The sequence below is a fragment of the Taeniopygia guttata genome, chromosome 1A, assembly GCF_048771995.1.
Source record: "Taeniopygia guttata chromosome 1A, bTaeGut7.mat, whole genome shotgun sequence".
Classification (NCBI taxonomy): domain Eukaryota; kingdom Metazoa; phylum Chordata; class Aves; order Passeriformes; family Estrildidae; genus Taeniopygia; species Taeniopygia guttata.
In genome coordinates this window covers 48,777,982-48,801,043 of record NC_133025.1, presented here as the reverse complement: position 1 = coordinate 48,801,043, position 23,062 = coordinate 48,777,982, and the positions used below count along the sequence as shown (strand labels likewise).

General features: G+C 43.5%; 1 protein-coding gene across 1 annotated transcript; it reads left to right on the top strand.

Annotated features, from left to right (window-relative positions):
• The first annotated feature begins 1,803 nt into the window (after positions 1-1,803).
• FAM83F (family with sequence similarity 83 member F) lies at positions 1,804-22,530 on the top strand. Its single transcript, XM_030262963.4, has 5 exons — positions 1,804-2,358; positions 6,016-6,183; positions 12,376-12,497; positions 13,059-13,771; positions 18,852-22,530. The coding sequence occupies exons 1-5, from the start codon at positions 1,903-1,905 to the stop codon at positions 18,914-18,916; spliced, it is 1,524 nt and encodes a 507-aa protein (XP_030118823.2). The 5' UTR covers positions 1,804-1,902; the 3' UTR covers positions 18,917-22,530.
• Positions 22,531-23,062: the final 532 nt, after the last annotated feature.

Below are 23,062 nucleotides of genomic sequence, written 5' to 3'. Positions count from 1 at the left end.
GATAGAGTCTCTTTTTGCTATCAGGCCTGTTACTTTTCATAAAATCTGTAGGGATGTAATTACGCTTCTGCCAGACTTGTTTAAAATCAGACAGTGGGCTCAAAAGTTTATTGGAGACATGGACAGACATGCAGACACCATGACCATGTAAATCTTATTTTCATCAGAAATAAGGCTAAAACAACTTACATGGAAATTAATTTTTAAAGGAGACTTGATAGGCAGAGGAGTAGACATTTGCAAAGTGTAATTTCAAATGTTAAGTGAATTTCATGCTAGGAAAAGCTACTGAAGACAGTTTGGAATACTAAAAGTATCTCTTTTACCTAAAGGAGAGGAACAGCACAGGATGAGCTGTGGTGGCCCACTGGATCCTTGTTTTTTTAACTCATACTGAGGGCAGGTGATTTCTTAGAGAGAGGAAACAAAGAGCAGCTTCAGAAGTTCTGTCCCCTATAGGTTTTCTGCATGTGAGCACTTAGGGCTAATCACAGATGTAAAGCACTGTAAATGCCTCTGAATGTTTGTATTTCACCACTGCCTTTGACTTTGTTTGTATTTCACCACTGCCTTTGACTTTGTCCTTGTTTCCTTGCTCATTCCCTGCCAGCTCTGTCCCTGGGCTGCAGTGGGGAAGCCCTGCTTTATATCCTTTGTGCATGCAATCTGCAGTGGGGAGAGAATCTTGATTAGGGCCCCTGGCAAGGATCACACACTAATTTAACATTACAGCCCCCAGTCTCCGGTGGGATGCACGTGGCTATTTATTCATGCTCCCAGCCAGAGACTGGAAGCAACACTGTTTTACTCCCAGCTCTGACACCAGCCTGCTAGACAGCCTTTGGCACATGGCTCTGTCATCTTCCCCTCTGTAAGCTGGGTACCCCACAGCACCTGCTGTTCTGGAGTTGCTGAGGTGCCAGAGGATTCAGAGAGAGCCAGCTACTAGCTCTCTGCAGCCAACAGGCCACTGCCTGTGGCCACCATGGTGCACTGCCCACCTCCCTGGCCCCAGTTGTGCCCCCCTCTTCCTCATGAGCATCTGTCAGGCGGCTGCCAAGTCTGAAAGAGGGGGGCGAAAAGTCTTAAATAGACTTTTGCATTTGCACCCCAAAATACACCTGGGGCCCAGGCCTGGCTTTCCTCTAAGGACTGCAGTCAGGACACTGGTGCCAGTCACGCCAGGGTATTGTCCCAAATATGGATTCTTTCACCCATTGGGGAAGCTGATCCATACACAGTGTTGAGATACTCGATTTTATTTCATGTCTGGGCAGAGATGGGTGTGAAGTGGTAAATCCACAAAGCTAGGAAGTGTATTTATACATACATGCACAATGTACATATGCAAGCATATTTATACAGTCCTATTCAGGCAACATTTGCATAATGAATCTACGTCACTACCTGGCTCAGCTACTACTGCTTTTTCCTTCCCCACCTCAGTTTAAAGGCACAGTGTATTCCAAATTTATGCATTCAGTGGGTGAGGGTCTTCCCTCAGAGGTGCAGTTTTCCCATTTCAGTGCACCAAGTTCACTCTTAGGCTACAATTTCACAAGTTAGTTAAGGATTTCTATCCCACATCCCTCGAAGCTGGTTTAGGCCGCCACATAACCAGTCTCTTCGCTTTATCTCGCATCGCATCCTACATCTCTTAGGTCAGGTTGTTCTCCTTTTCGCAGAAATTGTTCTCGTACCCCCGTTCCCGAGGGCCAGGAGTCCGGGAGAGGGGCCGGGCGCCGGGGACAGCCATGTCCCCAGGGCCCGGGGGAGCGGCCGCCCCACCCGTCGGGGCGGGCTCGGGCAAGGCAGGTGAGGCGGCCGCGGCCCTGCCTCTCCCTCCCGCCGCAGCCTCCTGCCCTCGCTCCCGGCCGGCGTTGCGCTGGGGGTGCCGGCGGCATGGCGGAGTCCCAGGTGCTCCTGCTGGACGAGCTGCACGTCAACGAGAAGGTGACAGAGGCCCAGGCCCGCTTCTACTACAGCGAGGAGCAGCGCCGAGCCCTGGAGGCGCTGGTGACCCGCGGCGAGGCCGCGTACCGGGAGGCGCTGAGGAAGGAGCAGCTCCGCGATTTCCTCTCCGGCCGGGAGCTGCAGGACCTGCGGGGCGGCTGGCGGGGCTACGACGACCCCCGGGAGGTTGGCAAGGTGGCGCGGGGGCCCGGCGGCGAGACCCTCTCGCTGGCCTACTGGCCCGAGTGCTCGGACACCGAGGTGCCCCCGCTGGACTTGGGCTGGACCGACAAGACGTTCTACCGCGGCATCAGCCGGGTGTCCCTCTTCACGCACCCGCGCAAGGAGGAGAGCGCGCCGCACCTGAAGGAGGTGGTGCGGGAGATGATCCAGCAGGCGCAGAAGGTACGGCCCGGCCCTCGACGGGCCAGCCTTGCTCGCCCTCTCCCGGGCCGAGGGTCTGGCTCGGGGCATGGGGTGGAAGGTGGGCGAGAGCCGCCGCGGCCGGGCTGCTCTCGCTCCGAAGCAGGAGCGCGCTGGCCATGCAGTGGTCGGCGTCCACCAGGCAGGGCTTTCCCTGTGCCTCGTTGCCAGTCATGTTACGCTTTGCCAAAGCTGATGCCTGAGATGGGGTTAAACCTCTGCACACCCCCTCCACGTCCCCTCAGTTGGGATTCTGAACCCGTAGTTCGCGTTGTCCTGTCCCGGCCTCATTCCCGGGTTCAGAGGAAGACAGGTCGTGATGTTGTTACAGCCACCCCTACCTGCTGTGTGCAGGTATCCCTAGTTAAAGACAGGGCAGCGTGTTCGTTTGCGGAATGGTGTTTTTTGGGTTTATTTTTTGTGGTCTCAACACCGTCCAGCCTGAGCTGCAAGTAGACCAAATGCACAAAATATGCGGCTGCTCCTCCCGTTTATCTTTCCCTGGAAATGACTGCTGGTGGTGACAGGGCACCTCTGGCAAGGAAGCAAACCGGCCATGATGCTACAAGAGCTTGCTTTGAACAGGTGGGGGCAATCACGAGGTTTTTCATCACCCACCCCGGATGTGGGTGAAGTTCCCGGGGAAGACCACCCAGGAAAAGATCTCGTCAGAGCTGACACAACCCTTGGGTAAAGGGGGGAACAGTGTAAGCAACTTCATTCCTGCGTTTAGTTTTGCAGCTTTCTGGTTTTTCCTGCTTTGTAATTCAGCAGTCATTTCCTTCTGCGCCTGTTCCCCTCTGCCAGCACACACTATATGCATCACTTTTGCAGACTTGTTCAAACTGAATCTGTCGGGAAACAGTGAAAACTTTCCAGAGGCATTAATCTAGTGGGTGATGTTCTCAGCTCCTTGCTCTCAGAAATTGTGCACACCCTGTAATTCTGTTCAGTGACTGGTGTGATCGGTCACTTAGAAGTTGTAAAATCCTTACACTCTGATGTAGAGCAACTTCACCTCCTCTTTGCACGGCTACAAATGCTTCTATAGACCGTTCAAGAACTGGGAAAGTTTGATTGTTTTAATAGCTGTGCCTGGTACCTAGAAATAATTAATTCCTTTGTAGATTTTTATTTTTCACTAACTGGACAAACTGTGCCCCTCCCAGCCCGAAGCTGGTTTCATGTTTAACAGCCATTTGAGTGTTTAATGGTCCTTTTCACAGATAACTATGGCTATTGTGTTCAGCTGAGATGGCCCTGGCATAAAAGTCTCCAGGTAGCAGCTTTTTAATCAGCAAATGAGAGTAGGGGATTGTTTGGTTTGTTTTTTTCTGAGGAGGGGGTCTAAACAGGTACTGCTAATATGTGGCACATGTCTGTGGGTGGTTTATCATCAGTATTTTACAAACATATGTTAATTAAGCTACCTAGCTGCAATGGGATTAGCAAGCATTAACTTGCCAATCTTAAAATTCCTGTGAAGAGCTAGGCACACCTATTGGCCCTACAGATAAGTTCATTATCCACAGGATTGAAAGAGAAATGGGGAAAATCTCTTGCAGGGGTTGACACTCATGCTCTGACTTGCTGTGGTTGGGAACACTCCTAGGTGATCTTGACAGATCACCAGCTGTGACAGGGATTGAGATGGCAAACACAACAGGCATTGCCCATGGGAAGTTTTGACTGCTGTTCTCAATGGTCCTCAGTCTTGGAAAGAAGCCTGAACTGACCCAAGCCCCACAGCCTGGAGGGAGCCATCCCTTCACATTGCAAAGCCAGTACTGAAAATTAATGGTTTGTCCAGGATGGGGTGTAATTTCTTCAATCATTACACTCATTGCAAATGGTGGGGATGGAGACAAAAGATGTTCCTGCTTCTGCTATCCATTCTCTATGTGAATGTTCTTACTTCAAATGAATATTATTTGGCATCCTTTCTCCTAAATAGCTCATCCATACCTCTGTGTGTGAGGGGGGAGGGAGCATAACAGGCCTGAGTTAATACATGAACTGTTCATGCCTTTAATTATGATTTTCCTGTTTGTGGAGTTGTTCAGAAACAAGGTGGCACAGGTTCACTGTATTTTAATTTTTACAGATTCTGGTAACATTCCTGTTACATTCCTGCCCAGTAGAAGTTACTGTGGGATTTAGTATGATATAGCTGCAGCATAATCCACCTCTAGCAGGAACTTGCGTGTTAATGATGAGCATAAATAAAATGTCAGTTCTTTTTTCTTTCTCTAACAAAGGGAAGCTGGTGTAAGCACTGTTGACAGAAGGAGCCTGACAGAGCAGATGTGTTGGTTGTTGTTGGCCGTACAAGCAGGGACTCAGCAGAGCTTCAGCAGATGCAGTGGAGGATGTTTACTGTGGCATCACTTTCCCAAAAGCCATTTGTACAAGGGCATTTTTCACAGGAAAGAGGCCCTTGAACAAGGGGGAGAATTATTCCCCCTTTTTTAGGGGGCTCCTGCAAGAAAGCTGCACCTTTTCCAAGCATCAAGTGAAGAAAGTCCTACAGTGTGATTTAGTAGCTCCATTCACACCTGTATATGGCATCCCCAGCCCAGATGGGCTTATTGCTGTGATCCCCAGCACCCGGGAAATTAAAATTTAGACAACTCTATTCCCAGCATACTGTCAGCATGGCAGCTCTGACCTGGCATGCTGATGTTATGCAGAGAAACTAGAAAAATAGTACTTTCCTCCATTGATAACCTTTAAAATGTTGGGAAGAATAACTCAGGCAGAAAAATTAATTGGTATTTCTAATGGTGTAAAAGATACATGTTTTGTCTTTCTCTCCCTTTCCGTAAGCTCAGCATTAAAGTTACCCATAACCTTCTTGATTTTATTGTTAGTCATCCTATAAATGTTCAGGCTTGTCTCTCACTTCAGTGAAACCTTTTGTTTTAATGTAAAATCTATGCCTGGAAAGAAGGATTAGTTTTATACCAGAAAAACAATACATGCAAAGGGAGGGAATGATCATTTTGCCTCCAAATCATGAATACTTTCCATCCCTTTCTGAGAAACATGAAGTATTTATGTTTGAGCTCAATAAATCTTTCTTGGGAAGCAAGCCCTGAGAGCAGAGTTTTCACAGGGATTTGGGGGAAAAAAAAAAGGAAAATAGAATTCTTGTTATCTACACTGTGCATCATGGCTGAGGATGCAGGCCCTGATTCCTCTGCACATTCATTCTTCCATTAGACACTTTCAGGTTAAGTGTTAAAGTTGTGTTTTGAGTCTTTTTTTTCAATCTCTTTTCAGTGTTCTTCTTCATTTAGTGAGTCCTTACAAAGACAATGGAAGTTTCTCAATACAGAGGAAAAACTAGGTATTTGGCTTTGGCATTTCTCAGGCTCCTAAAATAAGTAATTTTCATGTGGAAGGAGAACTCTCATAGACATTTACTAAGTTCCTTCCAAAGTACAGCAGCTAACCCATAAAATTACAATTATTGCTAGTGCTTGGGCATGTGCACCCCTGTACTTTTGTCTCCCTATGGAGGCTTCTCCTCCATTATCTGGTATCAATGCTCTTCTTTATTTTGCACCAGTGGGAAGGGCCTTCCTTTCAGTTCCTAATATTTATTCAGTTGTCTGTCTACCATTTTCTTGTTTCCAGATTATTGCAGTGGTCATGGATGTATTTACGGACCGGGACATCTTCCGCGATATTGTTGATGCAGCATATAAGCGCTGGATCCCAGTCTATATCATCCTAGATGAGGAGGGTGTGAAGCTCTTCCTGGAAATGTGCAGATGCCTTGACCTCAATGACTTGCAGATCAGGGTAAAGTATTCAGTACTAAACCATTATCTCCTGCAGGTCATTGACCTTTCACAGTTGTAGTGAATCTTGGAACTTGCTTGGACCAGCAAACACATCTCTTCCTGCCTACAAGTCATTCACCACGTAAAGTGATGGAACACAGAGGGATAGCAGCGTGGCTTAATAACACAGAAAGAAAGAAAAAGGAAAGATTTGGATTTTTTTGTCTTTCACCCAAGACAGGGATCTGTGTAGTTCCCTGGCTCTTGTGACTTAAAAATTCCTGTCTGGGGAGAAAATTGGCAGAGAAAATTCCTATAGCTCTTCTATGTAAGGATTCAAACTACAGTCCCAAGCAGCTCTTTGAGTTGTCTTCATGGATCCCTCTTACAGGACACATATACTCTGTGAAATCAAGACTTTCCTACCCAGCAGTGGTCATCTGAGAGTGAATGAGCTTGTAGTCCTCCTCTAGGAGGACTTAAAGGAAAATGTAAGGGATTGAGGACCACAGCTTCTGCCCAGTCTCATACCAGAGTGTGCCTTCATACAGTGCATGCAGCACAGCAGAGTAGTCAGTCTAGCTTGGTTGGCAGAAGCAGCCTCAGAGGGATCTCACTCCATTGCATACAGACTGAAATAATTCTTGTGTTTCTTGTTAGTATTGTATTCCTTCCTTCCCCCCTCCCACCCCACCCCATCTTTTTAGTCACGGTTGCTACTACAGATTTGTTCTAAATCCTGAAAAAAGCTGCTAAGTTGAAGCAACCTATGGGATACCAGACTCATCTCTCTTTGTGATCCAATTGTTCTGTGCAGTGGCAGTACAAAAAAGTGCTTTTTTCCTGGAGCAGGGGTGTATTTTCCTTAAACACTCAATTAATGGTTAAAAAAACCCCAAAACAGAACCAAAACTCAAAAAGCTCTGAAGATTATAGAGTCTCATATTAATCATTTTAGGAGAACCATTTTAAATCTGGATGAAAATTACCTGCATATATCTGAAGAGTTCTCCTGTGAACTACCACACTGTTCTGAGTTTCATCAAAAAAGACATCCAGCTGAGAACTTTTCTCATTTTTCTCCAAAACAGTGGTGGAATTTCCTTCCTTCTGGTGTCTTTGAAAGCAAGACACAGACCTCATTATAACAGACATGTTTCAAGTGCCAGTGGTATTGTGTGTCCTAGGTTTGTGTCTCTTTGGTACATAACTGTGAAATCACAGCAGCAGTTCCATCTGCTCTGGTACCGGTTTCCCAGTACTTTTCTTACTGTTTCATCATGTACAGCAATGATGTCTTCAGTACTACAATATTTTATCTCCTGGACAGAGTGAATGAAAAGATGTCCTGATAGTTTAGAAAGAGGTGTGTTGAGAGAGGTGAGTTCCTTTCAGTCTGTTTTCTCTGTCTCTAAAGCAGTCCCCTTCTGCTCATCCTCTTATCCTTCTACACAGGCTTGACACTCCTAAACCAGTGATCCCAGTGATGTTCTACAAAAATGCCTAGGTCCTGCAGCAGTCTAGTTGTATGGGTCTCTCTAAGGAGATGCAGTTTGAACTGATGCAATCAAAAGAAGGAGAAAACATTTGTGTCCCTTCTGTGATTCCATTCTTTCATGGCAGCCCATGCTGCGTTTTCCTTTAGACACCTTCAGCTAAAGATAGTACTTAAAGATAGTACAAAGCTGAGTTGAAGGAAGTCCACTGAGAAGAAATTTTTAACATCTTTTGACCCAGTTGTTCACTATTCTGCAAAGCTTCAGCCTGCAGATTTCTGTGCTTCAAATTTTCCTCCTCTTTTCCCAGGTATCTCATACTGGAAGTTAAATTCCCCTGAAGGTTATCTTTTTTTTCCAGTATGGCTGAGGTTTTTGTTAGTCTTGATAAGGTCAATGCAGTTAATACCTCTATATGGTTCTATGGAATGACCAGGGAGATTCTTCGTGGAATGGGGAAACAAGTAATTTGCCTCTCAAGGAGGATGTTCTCTTAGTATCTCACCCGAAGCTGCTTTGGATGTGCCTATGCTGCTGCTTGGGTCAGTGTAGCAGAAACCATCATGTTGGGATTTCCCTGACAACAGGCTTTGGATACCCAAGGAAGCTCCAGCAAGGTTAAGGTTTCCCCCTGAGAACTCCCCCTAGCCCTTCCTCTTTGATGTAATGTGCCAAGGGTTGAAGATTCAGATTTAAAGCAAGAAAGGAAGCTGGGCTTCTGGTATTGTTCAGGCAGAATCACTTTGTCCCACGTTGTTTGATCATAAAAGATACTGAAATTGTTGAGTAAACTCTATCATTCACCCATTTCTTATCAGCCATCTTTCTCCTGACATCTGCTTTGATGTCTGGGTTTCTTCTACAGATTTTTAGCAACAGGGAAAATATTATCTCCTTTTTGAATTATCATTTTGCTTTATTCTAGAAGATTTTTTCACAGTTTTCAGCAGACATAGTTTGCCAGCAAAGGAATTGCATACTCTCCTGCCCTTCTGCTGATCTCTCCTTTGGAATGCTTGTGTGAGGTACAAAGGATGTTTTTTTTTCCCCTCAGGAAGTTGCAGCCACATGAGATACAACTCGTAAGGTTTAGAGACAAGTTCTGATCCCAGGGGGAGAGAGATGATGCACTGCCGTGAACCATAGGGTCACAATGTTTATTCTGTCTTCTGTCACCACCAGATACTTACTTTGTTCTGTATTTTCTGCCCTTTTGGTCCCGTTGCCCTGTTCATCCAATGCAAAGTGAATACTTCAACAGTCCTAATACAGGGAGATTTACTGTTAACACTGGGTTTTGCCCTTTTTCTATGTACAGTGATGGACATTTTCACAAAATTGTATTATTTTTGTAGAGATGGCAAGGTATCATTATCTGCTGACAATCTCATGGGAGGGAAACTGCTATAGGAAGACAGTACCTCACCCTGCAAAGAGTAAGAGTTCTTAACCAACTCCATGCATGAGATGAGAAAACCTCAATTTTTGTCTGAAGGCCAGAGCTCATCAGAAATGTATTTAAATTCTATCATCAGAATGTTCATGGGTTGTTCATAGGAGCATGTCTTGTGTGTGTGAGTCACATGGCTTCCTGAGCCTACAGGACATGGTTTATCAGACTTCTGTTTGACACAAGAGTGCTCTACAGAGATCACAGTGAATCAGAGTTTTCATAGACACTAAATTCATAGCCCCTCAGAAATTCCTCTTTTTTCAGGACCTGAGGGTGAATGTTCTCACCAGTTTTTAGATAAGTTTTTTGTTCTCATGTTTCTGTTAACCCTGACCACAATAACAGACACTCCTGCCCAAAGACAGAGAATTCTCCTAGAGTTCAAAGCAAGCTCACGGAATAATTTATCTGCAGGAAGTGCACCTTCACATTAATTTTTACATTCATTTGCCTAACATGTAAGAACTTTCTCCTTTCACTTCAGAAAATCTAAAAAGCTTCTGCCTAAGAAACTTTTGGAATTTCATTTCAGTATTTTATGGTTTTTGTCATTGAGTCCTACTTGAGATGAGGGAGGAGCAGAATGTGATGTGAAGTAGTACTGTTGGTTTTTTAATGGTCTGCTACAGAATTCTTCTAGACTACTTGTGACCTTCTGAGAATGGGAGCTTACAAGGCTCCAAACTGTCCAGGGCAAACAGAGGACTTCCCAGTTCTAAGAGGGAAGGTACACGTAGGATTCTCTGGTGGGAGCAGTTACAGCACCTCCATTTAGAGTCTGTCTTGTGTATTCTCCTTACTCAGCCCCAGTTTTTAAGCACTATGGCCTAGGTCTGTCAAGTCAGTCACAGCATTACTAACTATATAAATTAGGTGTGATTTAGCTTTCTGTAGATTCAACTGAGGTTTAAAAGTGCCACAATAAAGCAAGGAAGACCAATTCCTTACTATTTGTGTTAGGATGCTCTGTCAGGCTTGACTGTTACCAGTCATATTTAGTTGTAGCCAGGAATATGTTAGTCACTGCTTCTGATGAGGAGTGGTGCAAGTCTGTGGAAAGGAAATATGGAAATTTAATGCAGACTGCATCTCCCATAAGCCAGGATATTACAGAACAAACCTTAAGCAGGCTTCTGCAACTATATAGATCTGGAAGTGTCACTTCTATCTGGTCCTTCTGTCTGGAGCTAACTGGTCCTCTACTCAAAATATTTGTTACTACTGTAACTCTAGTACCCTCTGAAAACGCCTGCAATCCTACCTCATTTGTATTTGTCTCTCCTCTTTTGTTATCATGCAGTCTTCAGTACATAACCAGGCTCTTTCTTCCTCTGTAGCTTGACTTAGCAGTCTACAAATGTTCCATGATCCTTCAAGGCAGAAAATTGTATACAAATAACCCGTTAAGTGACTTGATGTTTATATGACTTTGTGCTTGTTTTCTGCATTTCAAGATGTACTCATGCACTCTTGTACCTATTTTATTCAAGGAGGTTTATGTGCTCAGCTGTTCAGTTCTATCCCCTCTGTGCCTTTCTAAGTGTTACATACAGCTCAGTTACTGGAGAAATTCAAGTGTGCTTTCTTTCCACTAAAAGAAGGTGATAGAACATAGAAACACAATAAGATACACACTTGTTATATGCTGGGAAACTTTCTGCTCGCACAGGCTGATACTTCTTGATTCACAGGAGCATGTATCCTGTCAGAGCTGTTGACTGACTTCTTGTCTTGTGCAGTCAGCATAGCATGATTTGGCAAATCCCACATCCAACATTAATCAGCAAGGAAAAAAAAACATTTCAGGTGATCAGCCAGTCAAATTCAAATGTTATTTTAATTACTGGAAAGGGCACCATTTCTCCTGTGCTCTACCCAACCTGTCTTCAGCATCCCATATGTATGACTCACTGCTAGGCCTTGGGCAAGCCACTTCATCTTTTTCTGTCTTAGACTCCTCATCTTTAAAATGGGGTAATAATACTTTCAGCAGTGTAGGGAGCATTAATTAGCTAATGCCCACACAGGACTCCAGACAGATCAAGCAACAGCTGAATGCAAAACACTACTGTCATCAGTTACTGTTAGTCAGAATTTGTATTTCCACTGCTGTATTCTAGTGGGGAAATAGCAGCGGATTCAAAAGGCAGGACTTATATTCAGAAAAACAGCTTTTGAAAGAAATCTGCATTCTTATAATCACTCATTCCTGCATGCTGATTTCTGTAGTCTGTCAATATTTAAGCTGTCAGTGAGGTTTATAGTAGTAGGACTTAGCTCTTTGTGGGATCTGAGGCCATGCTAGCATTAGCCAAATCCTCTTGATTCTTCTGCTCTGCAGATGGGGAAGAATGAAACAAAGGTGAATTGACTTTCCCAGAACATCACAAGGAACAGTATCAGAGCTGCAGTTATGCCTGCGACTATCTGACTCCCAGCCCTGGATTTATGACTCCAGTTCACAGTACCTCTTAGCTTTTCATTCTTAATGAATCCTTATATAAAAATATCGTGGAATGAAGAAAATTTTCTAGATTTGTGTGTCAGAGTGACAAGATAATTTGCCCAAACTTATACTGACATTCAATATTTTTGGGTTGGAGGGGAGGGGAGGGGGAATGTTTCATGTTAGACACTTTGGCAGTACAGCTTTGTGCAACCAGGGCCCATGAGCAGAGTAACACTCAGTCCAATGTGCAAATATATCCTTATAGTATGCACAGGCACACATCTATTGTTGAAAATCACATAACCTTAACTTTGTGTTTTTTCTGTATCTGGTAGTACTTTGTTTCATTATTTGTAGGTTTGCTGATCAAAGGGTGTGAGATGTGAGGTTTGGGTAGAAGTATTCTTTTTCTAGCTACTTCCATTCATTTTATGAGAAGATTCCCCTTCCTCATCCTCAGAAATTCTTCTTCACTGATGTATTCAGGAAATTAGTAGAGACACTTATCTGAAAGCATTGTCTTGCCAGTGGTTAAAGTGAATATCTGAAGACAGCAGGCAGGGTTTTGATAATGCTGACCCCTTGGACAGCTATAAACTCATTGAGAGGAGTGACGTGTGTAGACAGGGGATGACAACAGGACTTACAGCACTATGCTTTCCTTTTGCAGCCCTTCTGGTGGCTGATACAAAATGAGCTGTAGTCCCAGAACTAGTGAGACAATGTGAGTGACATCTTAAGACTTGGAAATGGCAATTATCTAACTTTCTGTCCTATTTATTGTGACATTTTGTCTTTTCACCTCCCTGTTAGAATATCCGCATACGCTCTGTGACAGGAGTTGGGTTCTACATGCCATCAGGGAAGATCAGAGGCACGCTGGCATCCCGATTCCTGATGGTGGATGGTGAAAAGGTGGCCACTGGATCATACAGGTGGGTTACTCTTGTTTAAGGCACATTAAGGCATTTACTTAAGGAATGGTCATGACTTTGCTTGAGAGTCTTCTTCACATGTCATCCCAGCTTCTGTAGTCTGTGTGGCATCTGTAGAAACTGGAGTGGGACAACAGAGAAGGTGGCATAGAGCTCTTCTTCAGAAAATGGAACATACCCATGCTGGCAGACCTTTTCAGAGGGCTAGAGACAGTTCCACACTGCATCAGGAAGGGGTCTGCAAGAACTCCCCACCAGTCCCTGTACTCAGTTCTCTTCAGTGAGGTTTTCAGTCCGGAGACTCTTCCTTTTGATTCAGTGCTGCTTTTTTAAAAGGGTCCTTCAGAGTTTCAGGGCCTTTTCTCCCAAAGTCTACTGGTCTACATGTCTAAGGAAAAAAAATAATGTTGTGTCATGTATTTATGGGGCCCATCTGGCCAAGGACATGAGGGCAAATGGCATAATGCTACATATTCCACTGTAGTGACTTAGGTTTTGTTAGGTGGGCTGGGTCAAGTATGCACCCCAGAATCTAATGTCGGTTCTGTTTCCTCCTCTTAGCTTCACGTGGACTTCATCCCACATTGACAGAAACATCCTGCTAGTCTTGACAGGACAGCACGTGGAGATGTTTGACATTGAGTTTCGTGAGCTCTACGCCATCTCAGAGGAAGTTAATTTATATAAGGAACTGGGTATTGCTAACCCATTCCTCCTTGGAGCTGGGAAGCCAGGTTTTCATTCCTCCACTGTGGCTAGGAAGTTCATTAACCCAAAGTATGGTTTAGTAGCAGGGGCAACCCGTGGTGATATGATGCTCTGGGCTTCACGGCACAGGCAAGACAATCAGGGAAACATGGAAAAGGAGGAAACAAGTGAGTCAAAGAAACGGTTAAATCAGTTCCTCAATGACTTAGTCACATTGGAGCAAGTGTTCCCAGAAATAGATCCACCTCTGGAGAACTTGAACAAGCTGAATCGGAGCCCCCAGAAACTGTTGTCCCGGCTCCACATGGACCTGAAAAATAAATCCAAATCCAGAGAGTCTATTCGTGACATAAAGAAAGAAGATGCACAGAGCAATGCAAAGCAAGGAAAACGGTTTGCCAGTGGGCTTTTCAGTCGCAAGGCCAAGCGGTCTCCAGGCTCAAGCATTGAGGCCAATTCTTTTGCAAGTGAAGGACATTCAGGAGAAGACCTTGGGAACATGAAACTGGAATATGAGAGGCTCAGCGTTGGCCATGCTAGTGTTCGGAGCACTGGAGGCAACTCAGGTAAAACCTTTTACCAGCATACTCTGCTTTCTGTGTTCCTTGTTCTGAGCTTGGCTGATTGATGCAACCATACTCACTATAGGCACTTGTGAGTAGATCCTCTGATTTGCTTTGAAACAAAATGAGTGAGAACAAAGGGTAGAAGTTGTATTAAAAGATATAGGCAATATAAGTTGAAAGCAATTTAATGGCAGTCTTACTGTAAGGTTGGTACTTCTCATGTGGATGCTTCTTGTACTTTTGAGCAGTAAAGGGAGAAGAAGGTAAACATTGCCTTGTGTAAAACAGTGCTCAGTTCATGAAGTGCATTTGCCTAATAAACAGCAGCACTGTGTACTCTGTTGTAGTGGCTAGCAGGCCACCAAGAGACTTTCAGTGTAATCCCTCCTTTCCTCATTAGAGTTTAGGCAGGTGTATTTCCTGTGACAAATTCCTGGTGGAGAAGAGAGGAAAACATGTTTATGTTGAGGTGAGGGGACAAGGAGTGGAGGAAAGGGTACAAGTCTTTTTAATTTGCTCCTTTACCAGCTTTTGAAATGGGGGAGAAGGTCATGAAAATAGAAGCTACAAAGAAGTAGATCACTAGATCTCAACTTTTCTTTCTTTGCTAATGCATGATTAATATTCTCACTAAATGCTTCCAAGGCTTCAGTCAGTTGAAGACACAAATGATAAAGAGTTCTAACAGGTTATGGGTTCATAGCGAACTTCCCAACATTTTACATGTTTTTGAGATTGAAGTAAATCTTTGAACTATTCAGCCTGGTTGTCTTCCTCTCAGTGAGTTGTGTTGGGTGTCAATACATCCTGCACCATCGGGAAAATAAACTAACTGCAAGGAGAAAATTCCTCCTCCTCTTGTCTGGCCAGAGACCATTCTGTGCTCTGCTGAATGCAAAATGCAGATGTAGAGAGACTGAATTCCTTTGCAGTTACCACGATGTGAAACGGAGAGATGTTCTCCTGGGACCAAGAAGAAAAGTAGGGTATTGGGACAGTCAACAACAACGATTAATTAGGTTCCTGGAAATATTTGTGCCTAAATGAAGGATAGGCTCAAAATGCCAAATGAACACAAGAAATAGGAACAAGAAATAGAATTAAGACTGCAGTAGACCCATTTTAGAATCTGCATTTGGCATTTGAGGAGGCAGAAGTAAACCTGGATCTAAAGAGGTCCTCTCTCCAAGCAGGTCTTGAGCACAGACTTTATGTGCTGGTGGGCCCCTTCCTCAAAGCCAGGAAAAGCAAAATCAGTGAGGACCTGTGGGGAGATGTATGGACATTTCCACTTACAGGAATGGACCTGAGTGCTCGCACTACCCTCTAGTGACAGAAGGAGAGAATTGTGTCATCTCTGATTCATCAGCACTTTGCAGTATCAGAGATTCTCGCTGTCACCTGTTTCAAAGCAGCCAGCCTGGCATTCCCACAATGTCCTGATGAAATCAGGCCCAGCTTAAGGCACGAGAGGTTGATGTCTTTGGCTGGACAGTGGGGTGCTGCACCCTGCTGGGGCATTGCACCATCCCGGCAGCAGGGATGTCCCTGTTCCTCCTAACACAGTGGATCTGTGCCAGACAGTCTGATGCTTGGTCTAGACCATTTCCACAAATACATTACCATGCTATTATGTTCAGGTTTTATTTATTGCCACTGTTACTTCCTGTGGACTCTTTCAATAAGGGAGAAGGAAGAATTGAGAACAGGCCCAGGGAAGGTGCTGAGGTCCAGCAAACCAGTCTTCCCCTGTCATTTTTCTGATCTGATAAACCTTTCTAGTGAGTCCTTGCTAGTATTTTTGGTTTATTGGCAAATTGAGAATGCCTGTTCATGGTGAAAGTAGGAGACTACATAGCTCTTGAAGTATGGTGTAAGTAGACTTTGTCCATCTGGTGTCATCAAAGGCTGAAGGAAGATCATGGATTGTGTGTTGCTTTTGAATTAAATCACTTTCTTGTGAGAGAAAAATCCTCTAGTCTAATAGTCCCAAAGTGGCATGTGAACAGAGATGGTAGAGGACATATTAAATAGATGGAGACTCATGAGAAACAGAAAAGGATTTAATAAAAAATTCTTAAAGACACCCATGGAATAGAGTTCCAGCCTCAGTATAAAGATAGGAGGCACTTTGTTCCTGGGTAACTTTAGGGTTGACTTAGTTTTACAAGTTTAAGATATCTTTGAGCAAAGCTAGTGAAAACTGGTGCTGTGATATTCTGGATGACAGAAGGCAGGTAAGAAGTGGAAATGAAGGAGAAGGTACTTCATATGCAGGCAGGTTAGGATGCAATTATTCAGAGCTTCACGGTTTGAAATAGCTGCCCTTAGCTTTTGTAAAGATTAAACAGCACACTTAAGCCCCATGGGCCTGCCTCTGCACACATCCTCCAAAGTCACTATTAATTCTCTAGCACCATGGAGACACATTCCACCTTGCAAATGCATGGAGAGACCAGATCCACACCCGAGTAGCTCATAGAGTAGCTGAAAGACATTATTCAAGCAGGCTGAAAGTCAGATTCACTCTTGTAGGAGCAAATGGTGAAGAAGAGAATCTGAACTGGGAAGAAAAATGATGGAAGTGTGTGCTGTGATGGAGTCTGAAAATCTGATGCAGTTTTTACAGGCTAGTAGAGGATTCCTATGAGTCAGAATTAGGAGTCTGGAAAATACAAGGGCTCCAGATAGAAAGTAATGTCCCAAACTAAGCATCTGAATTAACACCCTGATATGTTGTCCTAGCACATGGCAAGTCCTACTTAGCTTCAAAGGTTTTCTCAAACCACATCATGAAATTAACAGAACTCTTGGATTTCACTGTTGCCCACTGAGGAACACAAGAGCAGCTCTGAACCTGGCCAGAATCTTGTTAATTTTAAGTTGATGCTGGGCAGACTGTGGTCAGCAGAGACGGTGACTTCTGTGTGCAGTTACTGGGAAACTGCAAAAGTCTGAAAGCCATGTGCCTTCAGAAGGCACAGACTTTTTGGTTACTGTTCTCCTTTGAAGGAAGCAAAGTGGGCTTGTTCCCAAGGGTCTGCTGTCCTGAGGTGCTCCATGCATCGACTTTATTTCTCATGTTGCAAAATACATAAATACATACACTTAGTAGAAGGATTTTGTGTTTCAGTTTTGTGTGCTTCTTGCAACAAGAAATGGGATTTACACTCGGTACTGCGATGGCATTGAAATAGCTGCTTAGTTATCACCAGCATTTTTCAGCCAAAGTTAGATCATGGAAGAGTGGTAACTGGAATTTTCAGCCTCTTTTCTAAAGAGAAAGAGGGAAATGTTGGGTACTTGTCGTAGCACCAGGTCCCCAGCCAGGTAATAATTAGCATTGACTCCATGATTGCAAAGGCTGATCATACTTGTTAAGAAACTCATCACCCTTACAGACAGTCCAATACAGTTTGACCTAATTGGTCCTTTGAATCCGAAACACCATCACCATTGGCCAATTAAGAAATCACCCTTTGGTAAACAAATCTCCGCAACACATTCCACATGTTCACAACAACAGGTGCAGCAAGTGAAGATAAGAATTGTTTATCATTCTTTTCTCTGGTCTTCTCACAGCCTTCCCCAGGACAATGCCTGGGAAAGTTGTGTCTGTTGCTCTCTGTGGAGAGAGCAGCAGCCACAGGTACATACAAGGAGGGTGTTTGCTCTAACTGTAGTGAGATATGTAGAAAAAGGTCAGAAGACAAGAGTAGAAAGTGATAAGAATAAAAGGGCTGGGAGATTAAGCAGAGAAGCACAGACATCTTTCAAAAAAAGCATGAAGGTCTTGAATGTGATACAGACAGGGAAGGAAAGAGGGGTGGGGAGGAAATATGAGTAATGATAATATTAACATGCAGGATGTGTCAGAGAGGGACAGGTAGCATGAAATGCCACAGGGAGATGTGGGGAGGAGGCAGTAGCACACAGAGCAGCCACAGAAGTGAGGGCAGGGTGCAGTGCAACCTCCCAGTGAACATCAAGAAGATGCAGTGTGGAAGTGGAGAGAATGAGGGGGAGAAAGGAGAGCTCTTCTCTCCCCCATCATCTACAGGTAAGGGCAGCATTGATCAAATACCCACAAGCAAAAGAGTGACATTAAAAATTATTTACTTCAAGCCCAGTTCAGAGGCAGTGCTTGGGTTGAATGCTCCCTAAACTTAGTAAGGCTGAGACTTCTCAGTAGCATGTCACCATGAGCTGTGGCAGTTTTCACTCTGAACTGGCATCTGGCTTCAAGTGCTTGGGAGAGGCACTGTGCCTTCCTTCTGTATGAGTACATGAGCAGGGCCTGCCTGTGATCAGAGTGATTCCAAGCCACATAGCAGCCCCTCTCAGTCCCTGCTGCCCTGGGCCAGAGTCATGCAAGCTTTGCTGACTTCAGAGCACAGATAAGCTCCCTTACTTGCAAAAGCCCCTGAATACAGTTTTGTACAGTGCTTGAAACAGATATGCTGGGGCAACCATATCAACATCTGGCTGTAATGATGGAAGCATTGAAAGGTACAGGTACTGGGAGCAGAAGAAATTCATAGAGTAAGCAGTGAAACAAACTAGGATTATAGAAAATGGAGGCAGCATACTGTGCCACTTCAGTGAGAGACCTTTGGATTTGTCTTGCAAAGGCAGTGGTGGAAACACTGGCACTAGAGATATTTGAAACAAGACATGGAAAAAGAAACCTCTACTGAGAATGTGTGTGGGTTTCAAATGGATGAGATGTCCTTGGGTTTTCGGGGTTTTTTTCCATACCTCAGTCTTTGGAAGACTTCCCACCCAAGACATGACCAGACTATTTATCAGTGTGCCAGCTGGGACCTAATGAAGCTCGACTGAGTACAAGCCAAAGCCTAGAAATACTTCTCCAGTGGTTTGCTCTACAATATAATCTATTTGCTCTTATTTTAATATTTCTTCATTTCACTGCAGCAGAAAAAAAGCCATGAGAGAGTGCAGAATAATGTAGGTCTAACACAAGGTGTATAGTAAAAAATGAGAGTGAAGCATGGGTCCAAATTTTATCCAGGGCTTATTTACTTAACATTAATACTACTTTAACTTCTTGTCCTTCCAGGTAACCTGAATCCAAACTCTACTACGAGCGATAAAAACAAACAATCTACCTGTGTGTTATCTTGATTGGGAAAGATTGTCTGGAGAACTAAAGACTGAATCTCAAGCTGGAACAGAAACTTCTTGATTGATTTTGAACCTACAGCCATATCCTCATGCAGTGATCTGTAAAGCCACTGCGGGTCCTGGATGCATCTGGCACTCCCAGCTAAAGCACATTTACTGGGTGATGAGCAGACTTTGGATAGTCGGTCCCTTAAATGAGGGTTAGTGATGAATGTATTAGTCCATGTGTCTATGTGTACACATATTTTGTATATAAAAACAACTGTGATGACTGGTCTCAGACCTCACTCTGTGCCCAGAGAAATGCAGGAGATTTTTTGACTTACTTGTGCTGCTACTTCGGTCTGTCTAGCTGCAGACTTGGAATCACTGTGTTGCATTGTTTACTCTACTGCACTGCAAAAATGTATTGATCTGACTGGCTGTAAGGCTGAATCCAATTAAAGTGGCAAATTCTGGATGAAATAAGGATGTTTACAGACACTGGAGCAATCCTTTGTCCATAAGGAGTCTTCCTGTAGATTCCTGTTGTCACTTGCCCACGCAGAAATGAGTGGACTGAGAGAAGGGTTTAGCTAACTGTAGCCTACAAAGCAGTATCAGAACTGTTTCAGGTCATAATGTAGCAGTCGAACAAAGTGATTTAGTAAGAACGTGGCAAAGAGGAAAAATGGAATATAGAGCAATATTTAACATACACTTGAGACTGGGTCAGGAGAAATGCCTGATAAGGGGCCTGGGCAGGATCGGGGAGCAATAACAGAGGCTTCAGTGGCTGTGATGAAATCCTCACCGTTTCTAATTCAGCAATACTTTTACCATTCATGGAAACTGAATGATTAAGGAGCACATCTTTGAGGGTTGAAAGAAGAAGCAGAGGAGGCATGCAAGCTTTTCAAATGTCCTTTTTTTTTTTTTTAAGTTAACCTTTCCAGAATCTAAATCATGCTAAAATTGAGAGCTTTGATCCATAAGAAGCATTGTGTGCAATCAGACCAAAGGCCATCTGATCTGCTGTTCTGCTTCTGAGAATAGCTTGTAATAGGTGATCACAGAAGCATAAAATATAAGGCTTGTGTATACAAAGGTCTTTCTCTGACACCATTCCAGCAGTCTATGGGTTTTCTCAGCTTTCTGGCAGTTCCTTCTGGACCTGGCCTTAAGGAATTCACTTAGTCCCTTTCTAAAACTCCTTTTTTTCCTTTGGCCTCCAAAGTGTTCTGTGGTAACAAACCCTAAATTCAATGCATGGTACAAAAAAACCCCTGTTGTCAGGCTGTTTTAATGGTTTCCTTGATGATTTCCTCATAGCTACTGTGGGATCTGACTGGCATTTCTGTCCTCTTGTTCACTATCCCTTTTCCAGTTCTGCTCACTAACAGAGTGGATAAACAGATTGTTTTTGTCTCTACAGTGGGCAGATTGACATTTCACTTTGCTTTCTTGCCATTTAAATTACATATCCTGCTGTCATAAGTAAATCCTGTTGTGATACCTAAAAAAAATTAGATCCTAGTTATTAGAAGAGACCTGAAAACTAACATGCCTACTTGCCAAAAAAAAAAAAAAAAAAAAAAATTTAAGCATCAGAAGACCACAGGTTTAGGCTTTTTGTTTAGAGAAACCATCTCGGTTTTTAGCTACACAACAAATTCACAGCAAAGGCAATTGATGCACTCCCAGCACAGAAGCAGCTGATTGAAAGACTCTTTCAGGTGCTGGGTTGCAGTAGAGGTTGTTACACTCAAACAGCTGTCGGTAATTGATGATAAAATGCAATTGATTGATTCACTGATTGATTAATTGCCTTTCCTTGAAGTATATTTAATTTGAATGGCAAACAGGTCAGTTTTACTCTATTTACCCTGCAGAATGTCTTGAGATGCTAAAATACCAAAGGTATTGTGCCCTCTGTTAAACATACTCATCCTTATTCCATGGGTTAAATGCTTGCTACTCTATATAATATATTCTATATAGCCTTCTGGGAATGAGCTGTAGTTTTACAGCTGGGTTTGTCAGCTCACATTATGAGCAGTGTTTCATAAAATTGTTCCTGTAATGGGGAAAAAAGGAGGTGTTGGAAATGACGCCACCACTTGGATGTAGAAGTGACTTGATAGCTGAGTTATCCTGTTGGCTGTGTGTGTGTAGCTCATGTGTCTAAAGCTACTCACTGTATTTGCAGGATTCTTAAAAGTGGTTTGATTTTGACTTTTCTCTCTCTTTGTATTTATTTCACTTTGTTAGCGAAGTTCAGGTATAAATTTATTAGGCGGATGTTGTTCCACTTTTTGTTCTGTAAAGAACAGTGTCATCTGGTGCTTCCTTTTCCTCCCAGGCTTTTAAAATATTTATTTTTTAAATTGTGCAATAGGTTAATTAACTAATTAGCACTATGTTGGTATATATGGTCAGGTTTTCCAGGAAGTCCTTTATCTCCTTGTTGCTTCATCTTGAGTGAAGTGACTTCACAAATAGTCCAAGAGGCTGATTTTGCTTGTCCTTCCTTTGCTTCTGCACTTACGCATTAGTGTGCTTTACTTTCTCTTCCCTATGGTGGATGTCAGAGCTCTTTTCTTTAACCTGTCAACTAACAGGATATCCTTTCCAGAGAAAGTCTCTTGTCTGCTTGTCTTCTTTGTTGCCACATCAGATCCTGAAAGGTAATGTTCACTTGTTTTCAAATTCTTTCCATGGAAGTCAGTCTCATGCCTTGACTCCAGGGGCTAGTAGAATTATCACACACTGCTTAATTACTTAATTTGAGAGAACAAACTTGCTTTTTTGTATGATATAAATCTGCTCCTTAAACTCAACATTACTCTGAGGAGGCACACAGCCTTGTTGATCCAGGGTGGAGGTTTCAGGCTCTGGTGGATCTAGTTCTTCCCTGAAGATAAAATCTGCTGAACTTGGGCTATTTACCTGCTCCTATGGCAACGGAAAAGAGTCTGTGTGAGGTGAACACATTTATTTTGACTAGTTTTTGCTAATTGTGGTTCTTGATGAGAAACCTGGGGCTGTGACCTGTAAAATGAAGCTCTCTTGCTCTCCAGATAAAATGTGGTTGATGGTGCTGGGAGTCACAGGGGCAAACAGCAGTGTTCTGGAATTGTGTTGGAAGTCTGCCAGCAGAGGTTGAAGGGGTACAGCAGTCTTCCAATAAGCTGTCAGTTGGTGCTTGCCCAAGATGTCCCCTCGTGTAATCGAGTCACCAACCTCCTGAGAGGGTGGGAAAGATGGGAATTGTTGTTCTGTTGCTACTCAAAAGAGCCAGATTAGTTCTCTTTGGCACCTGTATCCTGACCCTGTACAATCCCAAGAGGACGCCTATCCTCTGGATCTCTCCCTCTTTGGCTGGTCTGTGTGGAGCACCATGGGGCCTACAGCTGTGGTGCTGGTTTTGGACAGAAAGTAACAAAGCTGGGGCTCATGGCTCTCTCCTTCTGGCCTGCAGTTGTTAGTGGTTCAGAAAGAGCCACTTGGCGGAATGTGTGCCTTCTGTGTTTCTTTTGGTATGTGTTTATATATTTAATGTACATGTGTCCAGTTAATTATGTGGGAGACCTTTTCTAAGTCAAACAAATAAACTCTTTACTGTGTTACATTTAGGGATTGTTTCATGGTGTCACTTATAATTTCTCTGCTACATTTCCTGGGTTGGGGGTATTTTTCTCATTTATTTGTCAAGAACCTGTACTGTTTTGAATAGAGCAGATTTCTGTGTAACTGGTGAACTTCTTTGGTCAATGTTTGGTGGTATTTGTTAAAAGAAATGTGGGGCAGCTAAATTCTCCACAAGTTCAGTGGTTTGTGGCTTTGAGCACCTTAAGAGAGACTAATTCATTCCTGCTTTCTTGCTGCTGGAGTAGGCTGCAACAGATCTCCACTTTAGTTGTTTGGTTTTTGTTGTTTGTTTGGTTGGTTTTGCTTGTTGGTTTTTTTTTTTTTTTTTTTTTTTTTTAATTACTTTGCAGCTGAAATGTATCTTGCTGCAGCTATAAATGCATCTGACAAAGTGCCACCTCGGTTTTCCTTTCTATCTTTCTTATATAATTTGTATCCATCAGCAATGACATTTAATTTATGAAACTGAGTCCCTGTGCTACATTTCAGTTTTACCTGGTACAATGTAATCCTTGA